The sequence below is a fragment of the Suillus discolor genome, assembly GCF_016758755.1.
Source record: "Suillus discolor strain FC423 chromosome Unknown F5147scaffold_18, whole genome shotgun sequence".
Lineage (NCBI taxonomy): Eukaryota > Fungi > Basidiomycota > Agaricomycetes > Boletales > Suillaceae > Suillus > Suillus discolor.
In genome coordinates, this window is record NW_024541265.1 from 152,181 (window position 1) to 167,494 (window position 15,314).

The window sequence follows — 15,314 nt, forward strand, 5'->3', positions numbered from 1 at the left end:
AATATTGGCCATGCATCCGGCTTTACGAAATCTCGAAGTGATAGACATCATTATCTCTCACACAGCTCACGGAACCCTTCCTGCACTTGCCTCTACATGCCGCATATTTCAGGACCCAGCACTTGACGTTCTTTGGAGGAATTTGTCTTCCGTGGAGACCCTCATCAGTTGTATGCCAGGTGACCTGTTTACCGTTGAGCAAGGATGCATGGTCAGTATTCAGTGTCTCGTAACTCCAGAGTGCTAATACTGAATTCACTTATGCAGGTACTACAGAAACCTCCTGACGACAAGATGTGGGACACTCTTTGCAAATACACGTCCCGCGTACGCTCGATCAGACAAACATATAGCTCAATGTCTATCGAAGCCCTTGGGTCGATACTGTTGTCTTGTCCTTTGGCACCCAGATCTCTGTTTCCCAACCTCCGTAAGCTAACATGGCGTGCCAATGGAACTCGCGGCGCAGCAGATTTCTTGCGCGTGGCTTTTGTGCCTACCCTACTGGTCCTGAATGTGGCGGTTTCTTCAGTTTCAACTTCCATTGCCTTTCTCTCGGTCCTTTCGTCTCTTGGTACCTTGTGTCCTCGCCTCCAGAGCTTGTATATGGATTACGAGCCTTTAACCGACCATTCATATTGCAAAATTATACCCTTCGTTATAAAACCTTTTTCCACACTCCACCATCTTCGCGCATTGCAGGTATGGGACATAGGGGACCAAGGTATCCAACACATTATGCAGCTACGAGCTCTGCAGTCGCTGACACTGGATTTGAACTCATGGTCAATTGGGGAGAAACGATCGTATCTGCGACTCCCCGGTTTTCATGATTTGAATTATCTGGGCCTTCATGTCAACAAGTTGGAGGATGCTTCGAAGTTCTTCGTTTCACTCGAGGTTGTCAGAAGCAGGGACATAACAGTCTTCTTTAGCCCCCGGTCTCCCCCGCCTGCATCCGCAATGCTATCTCAGTTTCTCGGCATCCTCCAAGAAAGATGCGACAACGATAAGCTTGAACGCCTCTCTCTCGTCGGATATTCGAAGGCGGTGCTCACAGAACCAGGCGTCTTCACACCACTGCACGCATTTCGCAATTTGACTCAACTGAACATCCAGGGGAGCTTTAGCATTTCCATGTCTGACGAGCAGCTATGCCAGCTGGTGAGAGCCTGGCCTAGGCTCAAGGTCCTCAAAATCAGCAGCTGGATCGTTATCGATGTCGCTACGGTACTACCCACATTCCATGGGCTAATAGGGTTGCTTCAGCTCTGCCCCGCTCTGACTTCGCTCGCTCTTGTCATCGATACCACCAAGTTGGATGGCATAGATCTCAGAAACCCCAGTGGTGGACGCTTTAATACGCTCAACTGCCTCACGCTCGGCAATTCACCCATTGATTGCCCAGTAAACGTAGCCCTCATCCTCAGCGGCCTCTTCCCCCGTCTTGAGCAGGTCAATATCGATTGTTGGAATGGATACCAGTTGTACGTGATACCGCAGAGGACACCAGCAATGAAGCAATGGGCGTCAGTCAATAGCATCCTCCGTGGCTTCAGCGTTGTAAAGGAGCGGCGTGTTGAAGCTTGATGAGGTTGTCTGGTTTGTAGGCTGTACCTTTGGACTATGTGATTGCACACTTACAGTACGCGAATTCATGTGTCGAAATTATCGTGCATGTAATCTTTGGGCGCTCAACTCAGTCCTAGAACTAGGACAACTGGCCGATCTGCGTTCTGAGAACGACTCGGAGACACCAGTGATCGCCTACTCCAACACCGCGGCAGGTTGCCCAACTTTCGGCATGAACCAGGTGAAATGCTGTTAGATGCATATATACAACTATCAATACGTTGTGGATCATGATCATATGTATGGGTAGAGTGCATGGACACAGCTCGTTCCAACACGCCCCACTCCCACTCGATCTTCATAACCATAACTCACCCACCGTTGCGGCGGATACCCGGTCAACTTTGTCATGAAATCAACATCTTGCTGCGTAAGACGCTTATGCGAAAGGAACCTAAACACGCAGCGACTCCACCTGAACGGCGTCGATTTGGATGGTGTGCAGCTTGTGGTCGTCGAGTTCATCGTCGTAGTAATCATCGTTCGACAAGCGATTACTCCAGAGGGACCAAGCCGCCCTTGGGGGCGAAACAATATTTGTGGTCTAACAAGTAGATGCCCGACCAAGATGCAATGGCTCGGAGGTCATAGACTACATGTAGCGTGGTAATTTGCAATGTCCTGACAGCGTACACATGTAGTTGCTGATGTAGGGTGCAGAACTACTTGGGGTCCGGCTAGTTCTACCAGTACCGGTTACAAACGGCAGAAATGTTGAAACTGGTTGGTTGTTTTGCCGGGTGGAAAACTTTAGGTTGTATAGATTAGTACAATGTGACGCCAGCCCCCGATGTCAAGCACTTACCATCTCAGAGAAGGTTACGAGTCTAACTGCAAGTGTCATATCAGACTTCGTGCAAACTTCCGATCTCTTCAAGTTGCGAGCGAGGCTGTGAGCGCCGAGCATCAAGTACTAAGTGCCAGAACAGCCTGAGAGGCCGACATACGCTGTAAGCAATGATACGAGGGGGCGTCCTCCAGCCTGAGCGTGCACCATCTTCTAAGAGGGAAGTTCAGAGCTGTCATCTGTACTCCGAATCGTGCATCTCTCACCAATCCCTTTTCACCGAGAGGATGTGTCGTATGACACATATGCAACTTATTTTGAGATCCAGTTGATGGAGAAGAATTCCGGGCGCAGTAAGCATTGCCAAGTAGTCTGGTGCTTCAAAGGTAAAAACGACGACAGCTGAATCACCGACAGGGAAAGCAATGTATAATGTTTGCTCTCAGCCATGGAAGGTGCAGAGGTGTGAGTGGTTATGTACGGCTGATAGTGTCGTGAAAGTGGAAACAAAGTGGAAGAGAATCTTGTGTATTTATCCATATTGTGTTTGATTTACCTACATATTTACAACATAGCACCTTGCACTTGCCTTGCACGTACCTTAAGCTTTTCGGAGCCGATCTATGTCGGAACAGTACGCACCTACAACATATGTCCACGGCATATAGGAAAGAATTACAAAATATGGGAATATCGGTATACGCTGATCCCGCTGCCGATGTGAAAGTGTTTGCCTCTAGCCTAGGGAACCGATCTACTTTGGAATGGTAAAATATAAAGGAGCCAATACCATCGACTTCCGAATGGTAAGGTACACTTACTACTCCACACTAGCCTCCCAGCCTGAAATTGCACAACCGAGGCATAATGGGCCAGCTCACTGTTTTCGGGTATCTTCGCGAACAATGGACAGAGCTTCCGATCCCCACTGCAGATGTCAGCGACCAGTCACTCATCGTAGTCGGTGCTAATGTCGGGCTCGGACACGAGGCTGCTGTGCATTTAGCACAGCTCAAACCTAAGAGCCTGTTGATTACTAGCAGAGACGAAGTCAAGTGCAAAAAATCAAAAGCAGGTATGCATGAACCCTGACTCGGAATGTTATCAAAGGACTTTATGACTTGTATAGACGTGGAGAGCCGGTCTGGCATGACTGGTATCGAATCCTGGCCTCTTGAGCTATGTTCATTCGATTCAGTGCGTTCTTTTGTGGACACTTTTGAAGCGAAGGGCTGCACAGCCAATGTTCTCATTGCTAATGCCGGCATATCGACGCTCAAGTACACAAAAACCCCGGATGGCTACGAAACTACGTGAGTGCTTTGCTAACATCGCCATTATTTCACCTCAAGAATTTCCATAGATTTCAAGTGAATTACCTGTCGACCGCTCTATTGAGCTTATTAATGCTACCTCACCTCATCAAGGCAGGGACTCCTGAACGTGCCTCAAGACTAGTTATTGTATCTAGCGAGTTTCATTACCTGGCCAACAGACTAAAAGGGGCAGACACATGGCCTAGCATCATCGAAAGAATCAACGATGAAGCATATTGTACCTCTAGGTAAGTCTCATTAACGTCTGTTCCCGGAGCACTAATAACGCGCAGCAGCGTAATGTTAAACCGCTACTCCTTATCCAAGCGTGAGTAATAGAGTACATGCGTCATTGTGCTTACCACCCCGTCATGCGCAGTCCTCGAAGTGATGTTCATCCGTGAGCTGTCTTCTCGACTTCCCACACCAACTTTAGTTGCAGCTTCGACGGTCAATCCCGGTTCTTGCCACTCCTGTCTTACGCGAGAAGTCGAATCAAATCCACTCCTCAAGTTTGCTGTGAGAACTTACAAAGGGTTGGTGGCACGCGCAACTGAGATGGGCAGTCGGACACTTGTCCATGCGGCAATCGAGCCAAATGAGAGGGAACGGCATGGTCGCTACCTGTCTAGCTGCGAAGTTGCCGAAGAGAGTGATTATACTCTCAGCGCAGAAGGGAGGGAGGTTTCGAAGCGTTTGTGGGTACGTACCTGCTCATTTTTGACTACCATGGTGCTGACTGATATCTGGCTGAACAGCATGAGACCCTTGAGATCCTTGGAGACATCGACCTCAGAGTCAATACAATTGTGTCTGAGTACCTCATTCAGGAAAAAGCATGATTTGACTGTTATTCATTTATTCGTCCAAATATTGTGTTCCGTGTCTGTAATCCACCTTTTCCAATGTGTCTTCTATATTTCTCTTCTAACTATACTTCTGTTCTTTCGCCACTATGATACGCAATATAACGAAGCATGTCTGTCGAAAACAGATTAGTACGAAATGCGCTGAGTGCGTATCTCTTCATCGAACATTCGGAGGAATACATTGCCCGTCTCGCATCACCTTCTCTTTCTATCCCGCGCGTTCTAATTGGACTGTAATTCGCAAACAATTTCCCTTCCGATCTGCTTACGCGACGATATGCAACGGATGTCAAGGGCTGATGCTAGCGTTGTGGGCAGAACTGGCAGAATAACCGGCCGGCCCAGTTCTGCTGAGTGGCATAACTCTAGCAGTGAACTATTTTTTTAAGTCAAATTTCTGTCCAGTTGGGGTATGATTTCGACTCTTGCATACCAATTGGGGAGGAGATAGTGATGAACTGCAAGGGGGGTACAATTGACTGGACAGTGGAGCCAATGCCGACCATTGCCGCGCTCTTCCAGAGAATGATATATATGGCCTGACACAGATTGACGAGTTCATGAAAGGAAGACGATCATAGATGTGAGTATCTTTGTCATTTTTGTGATGTTATTCATGACCGTTTGCATTAGATTGTGCCAATCGTGTAGAGGAAAGAGGATCAATCTGAAAGGTGATGTCCGACTGAAACGCTGCAATGCGTGGGTCAGCGTTTGCGCAACGAAGGTCAGGGAGGTGGTGTTTATACTTGCTGTCCCAAGAGTAGGCTCGCATTTCAAATAAATAAATTGATGTGGTAGCTCAGCAGATAGAGGTCGAAAAAAATTAAATTCAGCCCGATACTAACAGACAAGCAAGTGGCATTCGCGCGTCGACATATACACGTCAAATGTTAGCGTCTTGGAGCCCGAGGCACGGCGCCCTACTTAATCATAACCAAGCCATGGGGCTGACGACCTCGGTCCTGTCGCTGAAGGAGAATCACAGGTCGGTGCCAAGGGACGAGGGACGAAGCTCTGTCGAAAGTACTAAAGTGTTGAAGTACTCAGGAAAGCTTCCAATGTGCTTTATTTGCATGAAAGGCTCGCTGGAAGTGTTCATCGGATGATGAAACGCGAGGGGCGTTTCATGAAGGCTACGATACTGGATCGCTTGTTGAAGAAGCATGCAAAAATGATACTGTTTAGTCTGGTAGCTTAATTGTTTGACTAATGCATCTCCAAGATGTAAACAATGAATCCCTGGGCACTGAATCAGTTCTCGAACGACTGTATATGCATTCTGAAAGTGAAATATTACAATTGCCTACTCAGGCATGGAGGTATGCGGCTGGACGGAGCATAATACTCATTGCCTCACGAGCCAGTTCAAGGTTGAGACGAGATATCTGGTAGTAATATTTGTGTGTACATTATATGTGCCAAGTGACGAGTGAATGGGGATGTGCTCTGGGTTTATCTAAAATCAGTGAAATGTATTGAAAGTGGATATAAGCAATCACAGAAAAGCTCAACTCGAGCCTCCCGCGTTCCCTTGTGCTGAACCCGGAGGAGCGGCTCCAGAAGGTGGAGGCGTTGAATCTGCTTCCTCCATAACGCGCATCTCTGCCTCAATACGCTCCCGGGCACGCACAACTTTTGATTGGAGGTAATGAGAGTGCGTAGGCGGAGCAGGCTGTTTTCCCGCTCTTGCGCCAGTTGTCGGTGGGTCTGGGGCTGGCCGAGGACCATTCACTTTGAATAAATGTTCATAATTCTGTCATGGCGGTCAATATTACATGCAGTCAAAAACTCAACAAAGAGATATAAATTCACCTTCAACACACTCTCGAGGGTTTCTCCTTGCTTTGTGTTCAGAATGAGATGGGCCTCGTCCAGTGTCATACGGTGATCTCGTGTGAGTTTATCTGTCAAGGAGCCAGAGGTAGCATGCCGAACGCCCGCAATATCTGATCCTATTGCGCCTTGCGGGGTGTGTCTTGCATCTGCAATTGACGAAACGAAAAATGTGAACACTAGTATCGTCAAAGATGAAAACGCTAAAGTAAGCACTTTTGGCCGCCTGTTTTCCTGCTTCAAATAGTGCCTTTCCGAAAATTTGTGCACCTGTGACGAGAATTTGTATGATGATTTTTGGGGCCGACTACAGGTACCTGTCAGACCACAGACCCAACCTGAGAGCAACTATGACTCACCATCACAACCCCTTCAAAATTACTAAAAGGAAACTAGAAATGGAACATATATAAGGGTGAGCGTCGACGTTAGTGGGATTCAATGAACGAAATTTCCGAGTCAGCTATGCCAGTGTCACATGATCGACGCCGTCCAAAATTTCTGCTTGGACTGAATCTCATACCATGTCACGATGACCACATCCCTAGGCCTCTCATTACCTGCCTCAGGTCACAAGAAACGGAAGCATCGTGCATCCGATGCAAACCACGATGTACCCAGGAAGAAGAAGAAAGAGAAATTGAAACAGGACACGGGGAAGCTCCCCACCGAACCTTCGACAAGTGAATTCCGGGTGACAAAGGCAACCATAACACTATCTGTACCTCCTGTATTTGCCAGTAATCTACGCACGGGAGTGGAGGAAATGTTAGATAGCATGATTATGCGGTGCGATGGTACCTCTTCTAGATAACTTTGTGATACTGAACTAGATGTGAAGATATATCCCGTCCTTGTGTGGTGTTCTCTTGGCTCATTCAAATTTACATTTCCTAAGTCCAACAGCGAGCATAAATGCCGACTGTCCTTTCGCGATCTGTAACGTTACTTTCGATGCTACGGTCTGGAGCCCAAGTATAGCCATGAAACTTAGTACGTGCTTCGTTTGCCTTGTATCGTTTGAATCGAATAACACGTTCTTCAATAGTTGGCAAGATTATTATGTACTCTCCCGATCATGTTTCGCTTCTCCTGCACCGTACGTTTAACGTTTCCATACCACGACATCACATTCCGCAAGATGTTTGGGAATTCGAATATGGTCCTGCAGAAAATGATCCCGAGTATGGAGAGGGTGCTGTAGGGTCACCTGTCGATAAAGAAGAGGATGCAGGAATGAAGGATGGTGATGCTGAGAAGATAGATGCTGAGAAGACGGAAGACGAAGCGGTACCGGAGGCGAGCGGACAGTGGGTACACCGTTTGACGGGGACGAAGCTTGGCGGCACAGATGGGTATCTAGAGTTTACAGTCATTGGGTGAGTGGACAGTCATTTTCAATGAAAGGAAGATTGATGAACTTTTATGACAGAAAAACTGTGGCGAACGAAATGCTCTCCCTTCAGGGATCGATACAGTCTGATCCCTTTTCTGAAGAACACTCTACTACACAATCAGGGAAGAGCTCCCACAAAAAAGGTGACAAATAAGTTCAGGTTATCTGATGCTTCCTTGACCTCTGGAAGCACCTCCTATGATTTTAGTACATGACGATGCACTCCCAGGGTTGTCGCCAGTGATATGAAGAACGTCGGCCGTTTCGCCATGCAAACTAGGAGTCTGTTCGAGTTCACGTTATTCGTTCATTGCTTACAAGAGGTTTTCTTTGGGCTCTCAATGATGGAGGGGAACGAACCCCGCATAATTTAGCACCAAAGCACCATTGGGATCAATGTGATATTCCCAAAATGATCATCTTAATCGGTGTCGTGCGCCATCCCCTTGAAATTTACAGCATTTCTCCGGAGGTTCTGTTGAACTAGGAAGACTTTGAGTGCATACGCAACTATGGTCCTTGTAGTCCTAACGAGGAGCTCGAGGGGTGATGGCAGTATCAATAAAGTAGTCAACGTGTAAGAGGTAGTCAGGGCTCTTGATCAAGCAGATAGGTCAATGACTGAAATAATTAAGTTAATAATCCTATCACATATTGGATTCGGCCTTTCCCAATATTTCAGCAGAACCATGGTGCACTGCAATCAATTATGTCTATTAGATTGGCCATAGCAGAGAGCTTGCACACTCTCAGTCCATCTTTTCAAACACAGCCGTTCAAGTCAAGCAATGCAGGAAGTGTGATATTAGATAGACTAGGACATACTTTAGATACGCACATCGAAACCACTGATGATACGCCTACAACGATGGATAAAAAGGGGGAAACAAGTCGGACCTAATCATCGTCGTCAACAGCGGCAGCCGGCGGTGAATCCGGCCATTCAATGGGCTCATCATCCATGTCTAGAGGCTGAGTGTCCATCTGTACGTCTGATGGGTCGGGGTGAGCTTGGCTATCTACTAGCGTGGCGTCCTGGGTTTCTACATCCATGGCTTGGGAGCCTGCCGGAGGGCTTCGCTTTGCCTCTTCAGCCTCAGGTGTATCCTCGATTTTTTTCTTTGCTCGCTTTTCCTTTTCTGCAGGGGGTTTCGATGGCAAACCAAAGAGCGTGGTCTGTCTTGAGAGGTCCTTCTTGTCCTTTTCTTTTTCCTTGCCTTTAGCCGTAGTCGGGCCTATTAAACGATTACGGGAAGACATAAAACCAGGTTTCATCGTTGCTTACGTTTTTCTGCGACCTCAACCTTGTTAAAAAAGCTCTCGCTCTTCTGGATAGGTTTGTTGAGCTCGGGTTTTCTTGCAAAAGGATTTTTCTTGACTTCTTGCCCAATCTTCCGAGAAAATGGGTTGTCTGCAATAGATGATTAAAATGTAAGCGCGCCCAGGTTGAATAGCTATGCACGTACTAGGCTTTGGCGACGGCACTGCAGCATCGGACTCGCCAACGGCTCGCCTCTTTACCTCGACGTCGAACGTATTGGATGAGAGGTCGTCATCATTATCGTCACGTTTTCTCTTTCCCTCGGGAGACGTTGAACGAGAAGCGGAAGCCTGTGGCGCGAGCGAACGACCTGCTCTGATCGCGACACTAGACGCAGTGAACTCTGTTTGCTCGACGATCCCAGCAGATCGTGTCAGACCAGGTCTGTCGACCTTGGGTGGCGGATTGAAGTTCTGGAAAGGCTTCGGTCGAGCTAACGGAGCATCATCGTAGGCAAATCCCTGTCTCGCCTCCCTCGCTTCCTCTGCCGGTGTTGCGTTCTGTTCCCGCCACAATTTGATTGCTTCGATCTTCTCCTGCAATCCAATGAGGCGGTAGAACCCTGCAAGTTGACTCGCAGCCGCAATTGAGTTTGGAAAATGTAGTCGTTTGACGAGCTCAATCACACGCGGGGCCTTGTCAGTCTTGCAGGCAACTTGGATGAGCTTGATCAATTGTTTGTCAAGTTCAACTTCGCGTTTATCGATGTCGGGAGACGTTAGTTCGTCACCAAGGGCATCACGAGCAAGGTTGACGTGGATTCGCTCACGAGCAATACTAATGATTCATTATTCAGCAGGAATCATGAAAGCGGAGAAAATGCATACCGCTCTTCAATGGGTGAATCTACGGGGTCTTGATTACGGAATGGCAAGCGGACGGGAAGCTCTTGTATGAGAGGTCGTGGGAAGCCAGGGTATTCTTGACGACCCTTGAGATGGAGTCAGTAGCAATAGGGTATCGAAGACTGAGCCGCCTACTTTGAGAATCAGACACATGAACGTGTCTTGACTCAACCCAACAGGCCAATACGACTCATCTTTGCCCTGCTTGCGCTCTAACAAATTGGTATCCATGAGACGCACCCACGCCGCACGATTTGGGCGTCGGTGATGGATCATAAGATGTATGTAGCCGGCAGAGTCATATATTGCTGGGGCCTAGCATGCCAATTGAGAAGAGAATGTCAACGAGGATATTCACGTACCCCTTCATCCGTAGTTCCGATCCACCTCAGAGTGTGACCTTTGGGTATTGGTAATGGCTTCTCTTGAAGAACTTGAAAGTCTTCAAAAGAAATCAGCGTGGCGACCAAACTTTGGGATCCTGGAGGAACAAATCTTTCAACATTGTATTATTAAACAGCTTAAAGGCCTTACCATCAATGGTAGTCGCGCCAGGTCGGTGCACCACAAGTACATATTCCTCGGCGGAAGCCATTGTTACATATTCACCTTCCACGCCGAGAACAATTCTTTCCATACCAGAGCCACTCAAGAACGTCAGGTCTCCAGAACTGGTCGCGATCACGATGTTCCCTTGTCCCTGAATGTCACCTCCAGACGACGAAGGATCTCTCAGAGATCGCATTGGCCTCTCACCACCTGCCGCGATACCAAGGACACGCTGACCTTTCGGGAGGGCGTATGTCCAATCCCCTTGCGTGGACCAAGTACCGTAAGGTTTATATATGATTTGTGCCGGGTGATCAAGCTCAGGGGGGCAAGCAAAGAGTGCACCGCGTTCACCTGTGAGGACGTCAGACTTGCTTGTGGAAGTTATAAGAAGCTAACCAAGAGAGCCAAGGTCATATTTGAAGTGATCGGTAAAGTGGTAACCCTTGCGGGTTGATCGGTCGTGGAATTCGACATTGACGATGTGGTGAGTATCCTGGTCCGTCACCTCAATGACACCAACCATATTGTATGCTATGCTGAAATAAGTATGAGTTGTGACTTGTCAAGAAAGTCTCTTACCGAGGTAACGCTTTTTATTTTCCATAGGCGTTGACCCTGGTTGGAAAGCAGGCTGAGCCTTCGTGATGCTCACTAAAATATCGTCAATTCATTTGTCAAACATTTACCCCGGCGATTTTGGCTCACCCATCTCCTTCACGAATCCGTCACCTGAGCGCATTTCTTTTGCACCTTCAGGCTCATCTTTCATCCCATCGCCAAGATCGTCAATAATCCAGTCATCGCCATACGGGTCACCCCCCTCCGCATCTGCCTCAGGTTCTTCGCCCCACAACGGTGGAGTGGGCTTTCGCTTTGTCGTCGTCCCTTGAGCGCTGCTTGCGGCCGTTTGGCGCACGGGATCAGGTGACTCCGCTGGAATTGCATCCCGCCACCGAGAAAGAACGCCTTCTGTATCTGTCCATGCTAAGAGGTTTTCTGTAGGTGAGAAGGCGATTTGAATGGTGAACGCATTTGGGGTGCCTGGATGTCTGTAACAAGTTGTGTATGCAGAAGCAAAGACAATCACAAAAGCTTACTTCCAGAGCACCCGCTTCGTCTGCACACTCCAGACTAATATCTCTTGGTTGCAGGCGCTGGCAAGGTACACACCATTGGCTGAAAGCGCTAGTGCTGTTGTTACGCCAACGGTATTAGGATCAGACAGAGATGAAGTTTTAGTCCATGTGCTCCGCGAAATTGCGACAATTTCTAACCAACCATGAGTGAGAGTGTACTTCAATAGTATGTCCACTTACCGTGCGTTCGTGATGCTGCAAAGAAATACTGTCCTGACGGGTGCCAAACGGCAGAACAATCATGCATAAATTCCGGAGACCTTGTCGAGGGTCAGCAAAATGTCTCTGCAAATGAGGCGAATAATCTTCACTCCGGATCTACCACTTCGGGTATTACACCATCAATAACGTTCTCTACCTTGGCTCCAGTATCGGATATATTCCATGCTACTATGGTCCCATCTGAGCTACTTGTTGTCTGAAGAATAAAACCAATGAATGAGCAGTAGTATGAATTCTATCAAAAGCTCATACCAAAATGGTGCCCGATGGATGCCACGTTGTCTTTCGTATGCGTTTCCTATGCCCTCCTTCCAGTACCACCACATTTGTTATTTCATCCAAATCAACTATTTTCACCGAGAGTTCGCTAATGTGCATGAAAATAATGAGTACACACAACAGCTAATGCATGCATAAACACACTCAGAAGCGACAGCGACACGCTTGCCAGAGGGATCTACTGCTAAACACCTAATCGATGCTCCAGCAGCGCTCATCACAAGTCCATTAAACTGTGCCTTTCCAGGAATGTACTTCCGCACGTCAGAGTCGTGGCCTCCAGAGAGCCAACAGCCTTCCTGTTTTCCGTTGTCAGCTCAGACGAATCCAGGATACATGGAGAACCACGCACAGCAGCGGCGACCGCCGTAATACCCTCATCAGCTTCATATGCAGCTTCTGGCTCTTGATCCTCCCCTTGGTCAGTGTGCCATATTCGTACTAGGGTATCTAATCCTCCCGTGTACGCAATCCTAGGGAAAGAGTGTTGGGTCAGCAGCTCTCTGATCTAGAACTGACTACTTACTTCCCATCACGCGAAAATGCAATGCACGTCTGCCCTTGCTGATGGGCCGAGTTGCTGATCGCCTTAGAAGTGCTTGCCATCGTCGCTGGTCAAGGATTCAAAGTACGGGACAACACTTCACGACGCGGACGCGATGGTCACAATCACGTGATGGTGCATTAATGTCACGTCACCACTCTCGAACTAATAATTAGGAACGCATAATCTCTTATCTTGATTTCCAAACAAAGTCTCATGCGTTATGCATGTTAGCGCACATCACGCTTTCTAGTCTCAATTGATAGTAATAAATCAAACAGATAATAATACCAGCAGACGCTGGCACAGAACTGGCCGTGGTATAAGTGATTTGAACAGGAGTCAACTATTGCCCTAAACACTGCGTCCTTACAACGCGAAAGCCACCAATTAAGCAATTGACGAGCTTCCATTGCTCCATCGCCCATGGCTTCTCGAACAATGCATCGAGTGGGCCACCAATCCAAACGTCGAGATTCACCCCCGGCAGGTTGGGCAAGAGACTGTTAAGAACAAGAGCCACATCCAATGGAGAGCTAATTGGCGAGTTACCGAGGATGAGCTCTTGCAAACCATTGTTACGGTTACCGTTTCCGGGAGATTTGACGTTTATGCCATCAAGCTGCGTGGTATCGATGACAAGAGAAAGAGATACCAACTCAGGGCAAAGCCGAAGCACATTGATTAGCCCATGGAAGGTAGGCATCACAGTAATAGTGGGGTCGCGATAACAGCTCAGTCTGAGTGTTTTGAGCTTCGGCCATGCATTTACCAGCTCGCCTAGTTTATCATTGGAGATCGAGATGGTACATGCTGCCTCGACGTCGAAATGAGTGAGATTGCGAAGACGGCGCAGAGGGCCAAAATCGCCTGGTTGGGCGTATACATTGTGAAAGGTGTTGTAAAATGGTTCGCATAGTGTTATAGCCTCGAGGTTGTCGCATCGTTCTAGGAGTATGGTGCAGAACTCGGGAATGAAATTGAATTGCTGTTCAAATCCGTTAGAGGAAAAGACGGCCGTAAGATGTTTACTTTGGACGGTCCGAAGAGAACGTAAGAAGTCTGTTATATGGTCGAGTCTGATAGCTTGAAGACCCAAGAGTTCCAGACATTCTAGACCAAGTGACTGCGGTGGCAACCCCGTGCGTCGGAGAGAAGATGGCCCTATGTAAAGCCAAAGTGTCTTCAGAGACTGTAGCTGCGTAACGTGCATCATCCCTGGATCTTCAAGCTCGCACACAGTCAAGGTAGAAAGACGATGGAGCTGACATATCGCTTGTGTCAGGAAGGGCACAAGCTCACGGTTCCATGTTGGGTTGTCTACTTGAGGTCGAAAGGAGGTGAGATTAGGACATGCGGTCCCGATAGTGGACAAGATGCATATCAAGGCCGGCGAAATCGAGGCAATTCGTAGATCCAAGGAAACCAAGGAAGACACAAATGCCATACGCAAGAACTCGATTGCGAGGTGGATTTCATGGACATTCCAAGCCAAACTTCGGAGATTTGGAAACATGGTCGAGGATGGGTAAGGGTAAGACAACATTAGTATGCGAAGATAATCAATAATGGGCGATGGATCTTCAGATTGTGTGATGGAGTGCACGCGGAATGCGTATTCACGAAAAGTGGCCCAGGTCGTGGTATCGATGGGCCTGAGTAGTATCTGTACAAATTACTAAGTGAACATTCGCGCGAATATGAAATGCTTACCAGTTCCCCTTGGAAACTGTGCCCCCAGAGATGCGTTGGTATACAGTTGATCAATGGTTCTAGGGATGGCAAATTCCTCCATAGGGCGTCAAGTGCTGGACCTTCAAATGTGCGACACGTCAAGGCAAGGTGGGGAAGTGAGTCACGATCAGTGTGCCAGCTGATCTGGTCTATAATTTCGGTAAGGCGTAGAGCTTGATGCATGAGATTGAAAGCGCAAAGACAGGATTGGGTGTGATGAAAAACAGGAGCTCCGGTACGTGACTGAGATAGGAGCACTCGGTGTGATGCCTTTATAAAGGCTGAATGCGCCACCATAAGCCTGTGGTGAATTCCAATAGTAGACTGGGTGATAGATGGGCTTACAGGATGCAGCTAAGGCCGCCACGCACGATCGACTAACTCGGTGAAGACATGTTGAGTCCAGTGGAGGGCAATGATAAATGCAGTGACAGACCTGTTAAAGACGGGATGTATTAGAACAGCCGCGTGGTGGCGGGCAATAGACAATCCAGTGTGAGCAGCACAGTTAAATGAGCCCTCGCCACGTCAAGGCCTAGTAGAGTGGCAAAGTAATCAGTCGGTATTTTCATCAGTCGTTGAGTACCTGTATGATTTTTATTGTCCCCGCAGGTAGACTAACCTTTGCTTTGACTCTTACAGTGGCAACTTGAGAAGTAACTGTTAACAATTGTCGAGAAGTGATTATTGTCATATAGTTATTGTGGCAGATATGAATTTGTACATATTTGTGAGCTGATTAGGCTATGATATTGATTCGATTCGATGTATTATAGAAGTTGACGCCACGGTTCATTTTGTATTTTGTTGTATCTTTTGAATAACTGCTTTCTTCTGCTCCGTTA

General features: G+C 47.7%; 7 protein-coding genes across 7 annotated transcripts; 3 read left to right on the forward strand and 4 right to left on the reverse strand.

The window, feature by feature from the left end:
- Positions 1-10: 10 nt before the first annotated feature.
- Positions 11-1,590, forward strand: F5147DRAFT_771916 (uncharacterized protein; the record flags this gene model as incomplete). Its single annotated transcript, XM_041441297.1, has 2 exons — positions 11-211; positions 268-1,590. The coding sequence occupies 2 exons, from the start codon at positions 11-13 to the stop codon at positions 1,588-1,590; spliced, it is 1,524 nt and encodes a 507-aa protein (XP_041294543.1).
- A 1,420-nt stretch (positions 1,591-3,010) lies between these two features.
- Positions 3,011-4,728, forward strand: F5147DRAFT_686680 (short-chain dehydrogenase). The gene is made up of 7 exons (XM_041436776.1): positions 3,011-3,225; positions 3,282-3,494; positions 3,549-3,732; positions 3,783-3,983; positions 4,032-4,063; positions 4,115-4,437; positions 4,494-4,728. The coding sequence occupies exons 2-7, from the start codon at positions 3,287-3,289 to the stop codon at positions 4,575-4,577; spliced, it is 1,032 nt and encodes a 343-aa protein (XP_041294544.1). The 5' UTR covers positions 3,011-3,225; positions 3,282-3,286; the 3' UTR covers positions 4,578-4,728.
- A 1,121-nt stretch (positions 4,729-5,849) lies between these two features.
- F5147DRAFT_686686 (protein transporter) lies at positions 5,850-6,894 on the reverse strand. Its single transcript, XM_041436777.1, has 4 exons — positions 6,800-6,894; positions 6,657-6,747; positions 6,420-6,589; positions 5,850-6,360 (listed from the first exon to the last, which is right to left on the reverse strand). The coding sequence occupies exons 1-4, from the start codon at positions 6,800-6,802 to the stop codon at positions 6,115-6,117; spliced, it is 510 nt and encodes a 169-aa protein (XP_041294545.1). The 5' UTR covers positions 6,803-6,894; the 3' UTR covers positions 5,850-6,114.
- F5147DRAFT_99201 (uncharacterized protein) lies at positions 6,862-8,222 on the forward strand. The gene is made up of 4 exons (XM_041444518.1): positions 6,862-7,229; positions 7,282-7,433; positions 7,489-7,819; positions 7,873-8,222. Exons 1-4 carry the CDS (start codon positions 6,973-6,975, stop codon positions 7,988-7,990), a joined length of 858 nt encoding a protein of 285 aa, XP_041294546.1. The 5' UTR covers positions 6,862-6,972; the 3' UTR covers positions 7,991-8,222.
- A 389-nt stretch (positions 8,223-8,611) lies between these two features.
- Positions 8,612-9,201, reverse strand: F5147DRAFT_99246 (uncharacterized protein). The gene has a single exon (XM_041444519.1). It carries the CDS (start codon positions 9,109-9,111, stop codon positions 8,734-8,736), a length of 378 nt encoding a protein of 125 aa, XP_041294547.1. The 5' UTR covers positions 9,112-9,201; the 3' UTR covers positions 8,612-8,733.
- F5147DRAFT_573946 (WD40 repeat-like protein) lies at positions 9,145-12,797 on the reverse strand (the record flags this gene model as incomplete). The annotated part of the gene is made up of 15 exons (XM_041431187.1): positions 9,145-9,934; positions 9,985-10,088; positions 10,138-10,317; positions 10,365-10,483; positions 10,537-10,905; positions 10,951-11,085; positions 11,134-11,205; positions 11,260-11,603; positions 11,652-11,823; positions 11,871-11,950; positions 12,002-12,108; positions 12,165-12,279; positions 12,336-12,490; positions 12,544-12,664; positions 12,718-12,797. 15 exons carry the CDS (start codon positions 12,795-12,797, stop codon positions 9,145-9,147), a joined length of 2,943 nt encoding a protein of 980 aa, XP_041294548.1.
- A 163-nt stretch (positions 12,798-12,960) lies between these two features.
- Positions 12,961-15,130, reverse strand: F5147DRAFT_686696 (uncharacterized protein). Its single transcript, XM_041436778.1, has 5 exons — positions 15,092-15,130; positions 14,906-15,004; positions 14,815-14,846; positions 14,449-14,750; positions 12,961-14,401 (listed from the first exon to the last, which is right to left on the reverse strand). Exons 4-5 carry the CDS (start codon positions 14,650-14,652, stop codon positions 13,082-13,084), a joined length of 1,524 nt encoding a protein of 507 aa, XP_041294549.1. The 5' UTR covers positions 14,653-14,750; positions 14,815-14,846; positions 14,906-15,004; positions 15,092-15,130; the 3' UTR covers positions 12,961-13,081.
- Positions 15,131-15,314: the final 184 nt, after the last annotated feature.

What these genes read in the sequence shown, in the direction of transcription:
- F5147DRAFT_686680 (XM_041436776.1), top strand. Translation starts at nt 3,287, where the DNA reads ATGGGCCAGCTCACTGTTTTCGGGTATCTTCGCGAACAATGGACAGAG. An exon ending in GTGCAAAAAATCAAAAGCAG is followed by an intron (nt 3,495 to 3,548) that starts GTATGCATGAAC and finishes TGACTTGTATAG; the next exon opens with ACGTGGAGAGCCGGTCTGGC. An exon ending in AGGTTTCGAAGCGTTTGTGG is followed by an intron (nt 4,438 to 4,493) that starts GTACGTACCTGC and finishes CTGGCTGAACAG; the next exon opens with CATGAGACCCTTGAGATCCT.
- F5147DRAFT_686686 (XM_041436777.1), bottom strand. An exon ending in AGGAAAACAGGCGGCCAAAA is followed by an intron (nt 6,590 to 6,656) that starts GTGCTTACTTTA and finishes CGTCAATTGCAG; the next exon opens with ATGCAAGACACACCCCGCAA. An exon ending in CCCTCGAGAGTGTGTTGAAG is followed by an intron (nt 6,361 to 6,419) that starts GTGAATTTATAT and finishes CCGCCATGACAG; the next exon opens with AATTATGAACATTTATTCAA.
- F5147DRAFT_99201 (XM_041444518.1), top strand. Translation starts at nt 6,973, where the DNA reads ATGACCACATCCCTAGGCCTCTCATTACCTGCCTCAGGTCACAAGAAA. An exon ending in TTAGATAGCATGATTATGCG is followed by an intron (nt 7,230 to 7,281) that starts GTGCGATGGTAC and finishes CTAGATGTGAAG; the next exon opens with ATATATCCCGTCCTTGTGTG. An exon ending in AAGTATAGCCATGAAACTTA is followed by an intron (nt 7,434 to 7,488) that starts GTACGTGCTTCG and finishes GTTCTTCAATAG; the next exon opens with TTGGCAAGATTATTATGTAC.
- F5147DRAFT_99246 (XM_041444519.1), bottom strand. Translation starts at nt 9,111, where the DNA reads ATGAAACCTGGTTTTATGTCTTCCCGTAATCGTTTAATAGGCCCGACT.
- F5147DRAFT_686696 (XM_041436778.1), bottom strand. Translation starts at nt 14,652, where the DNA reads ATGCATCAAGCTCTACGCCTTACCGAAATTATAGACCAGATCAGCTGG. An exon ending in ACAGTTTCCAAGGGGAACTG is followed by an intron (nt 14,402 to 14,448) that starts GTAAGCATTTCA and finishes TAATTTGTACAG; the next exon opens with ATACTACTCAGGCCCATCGA.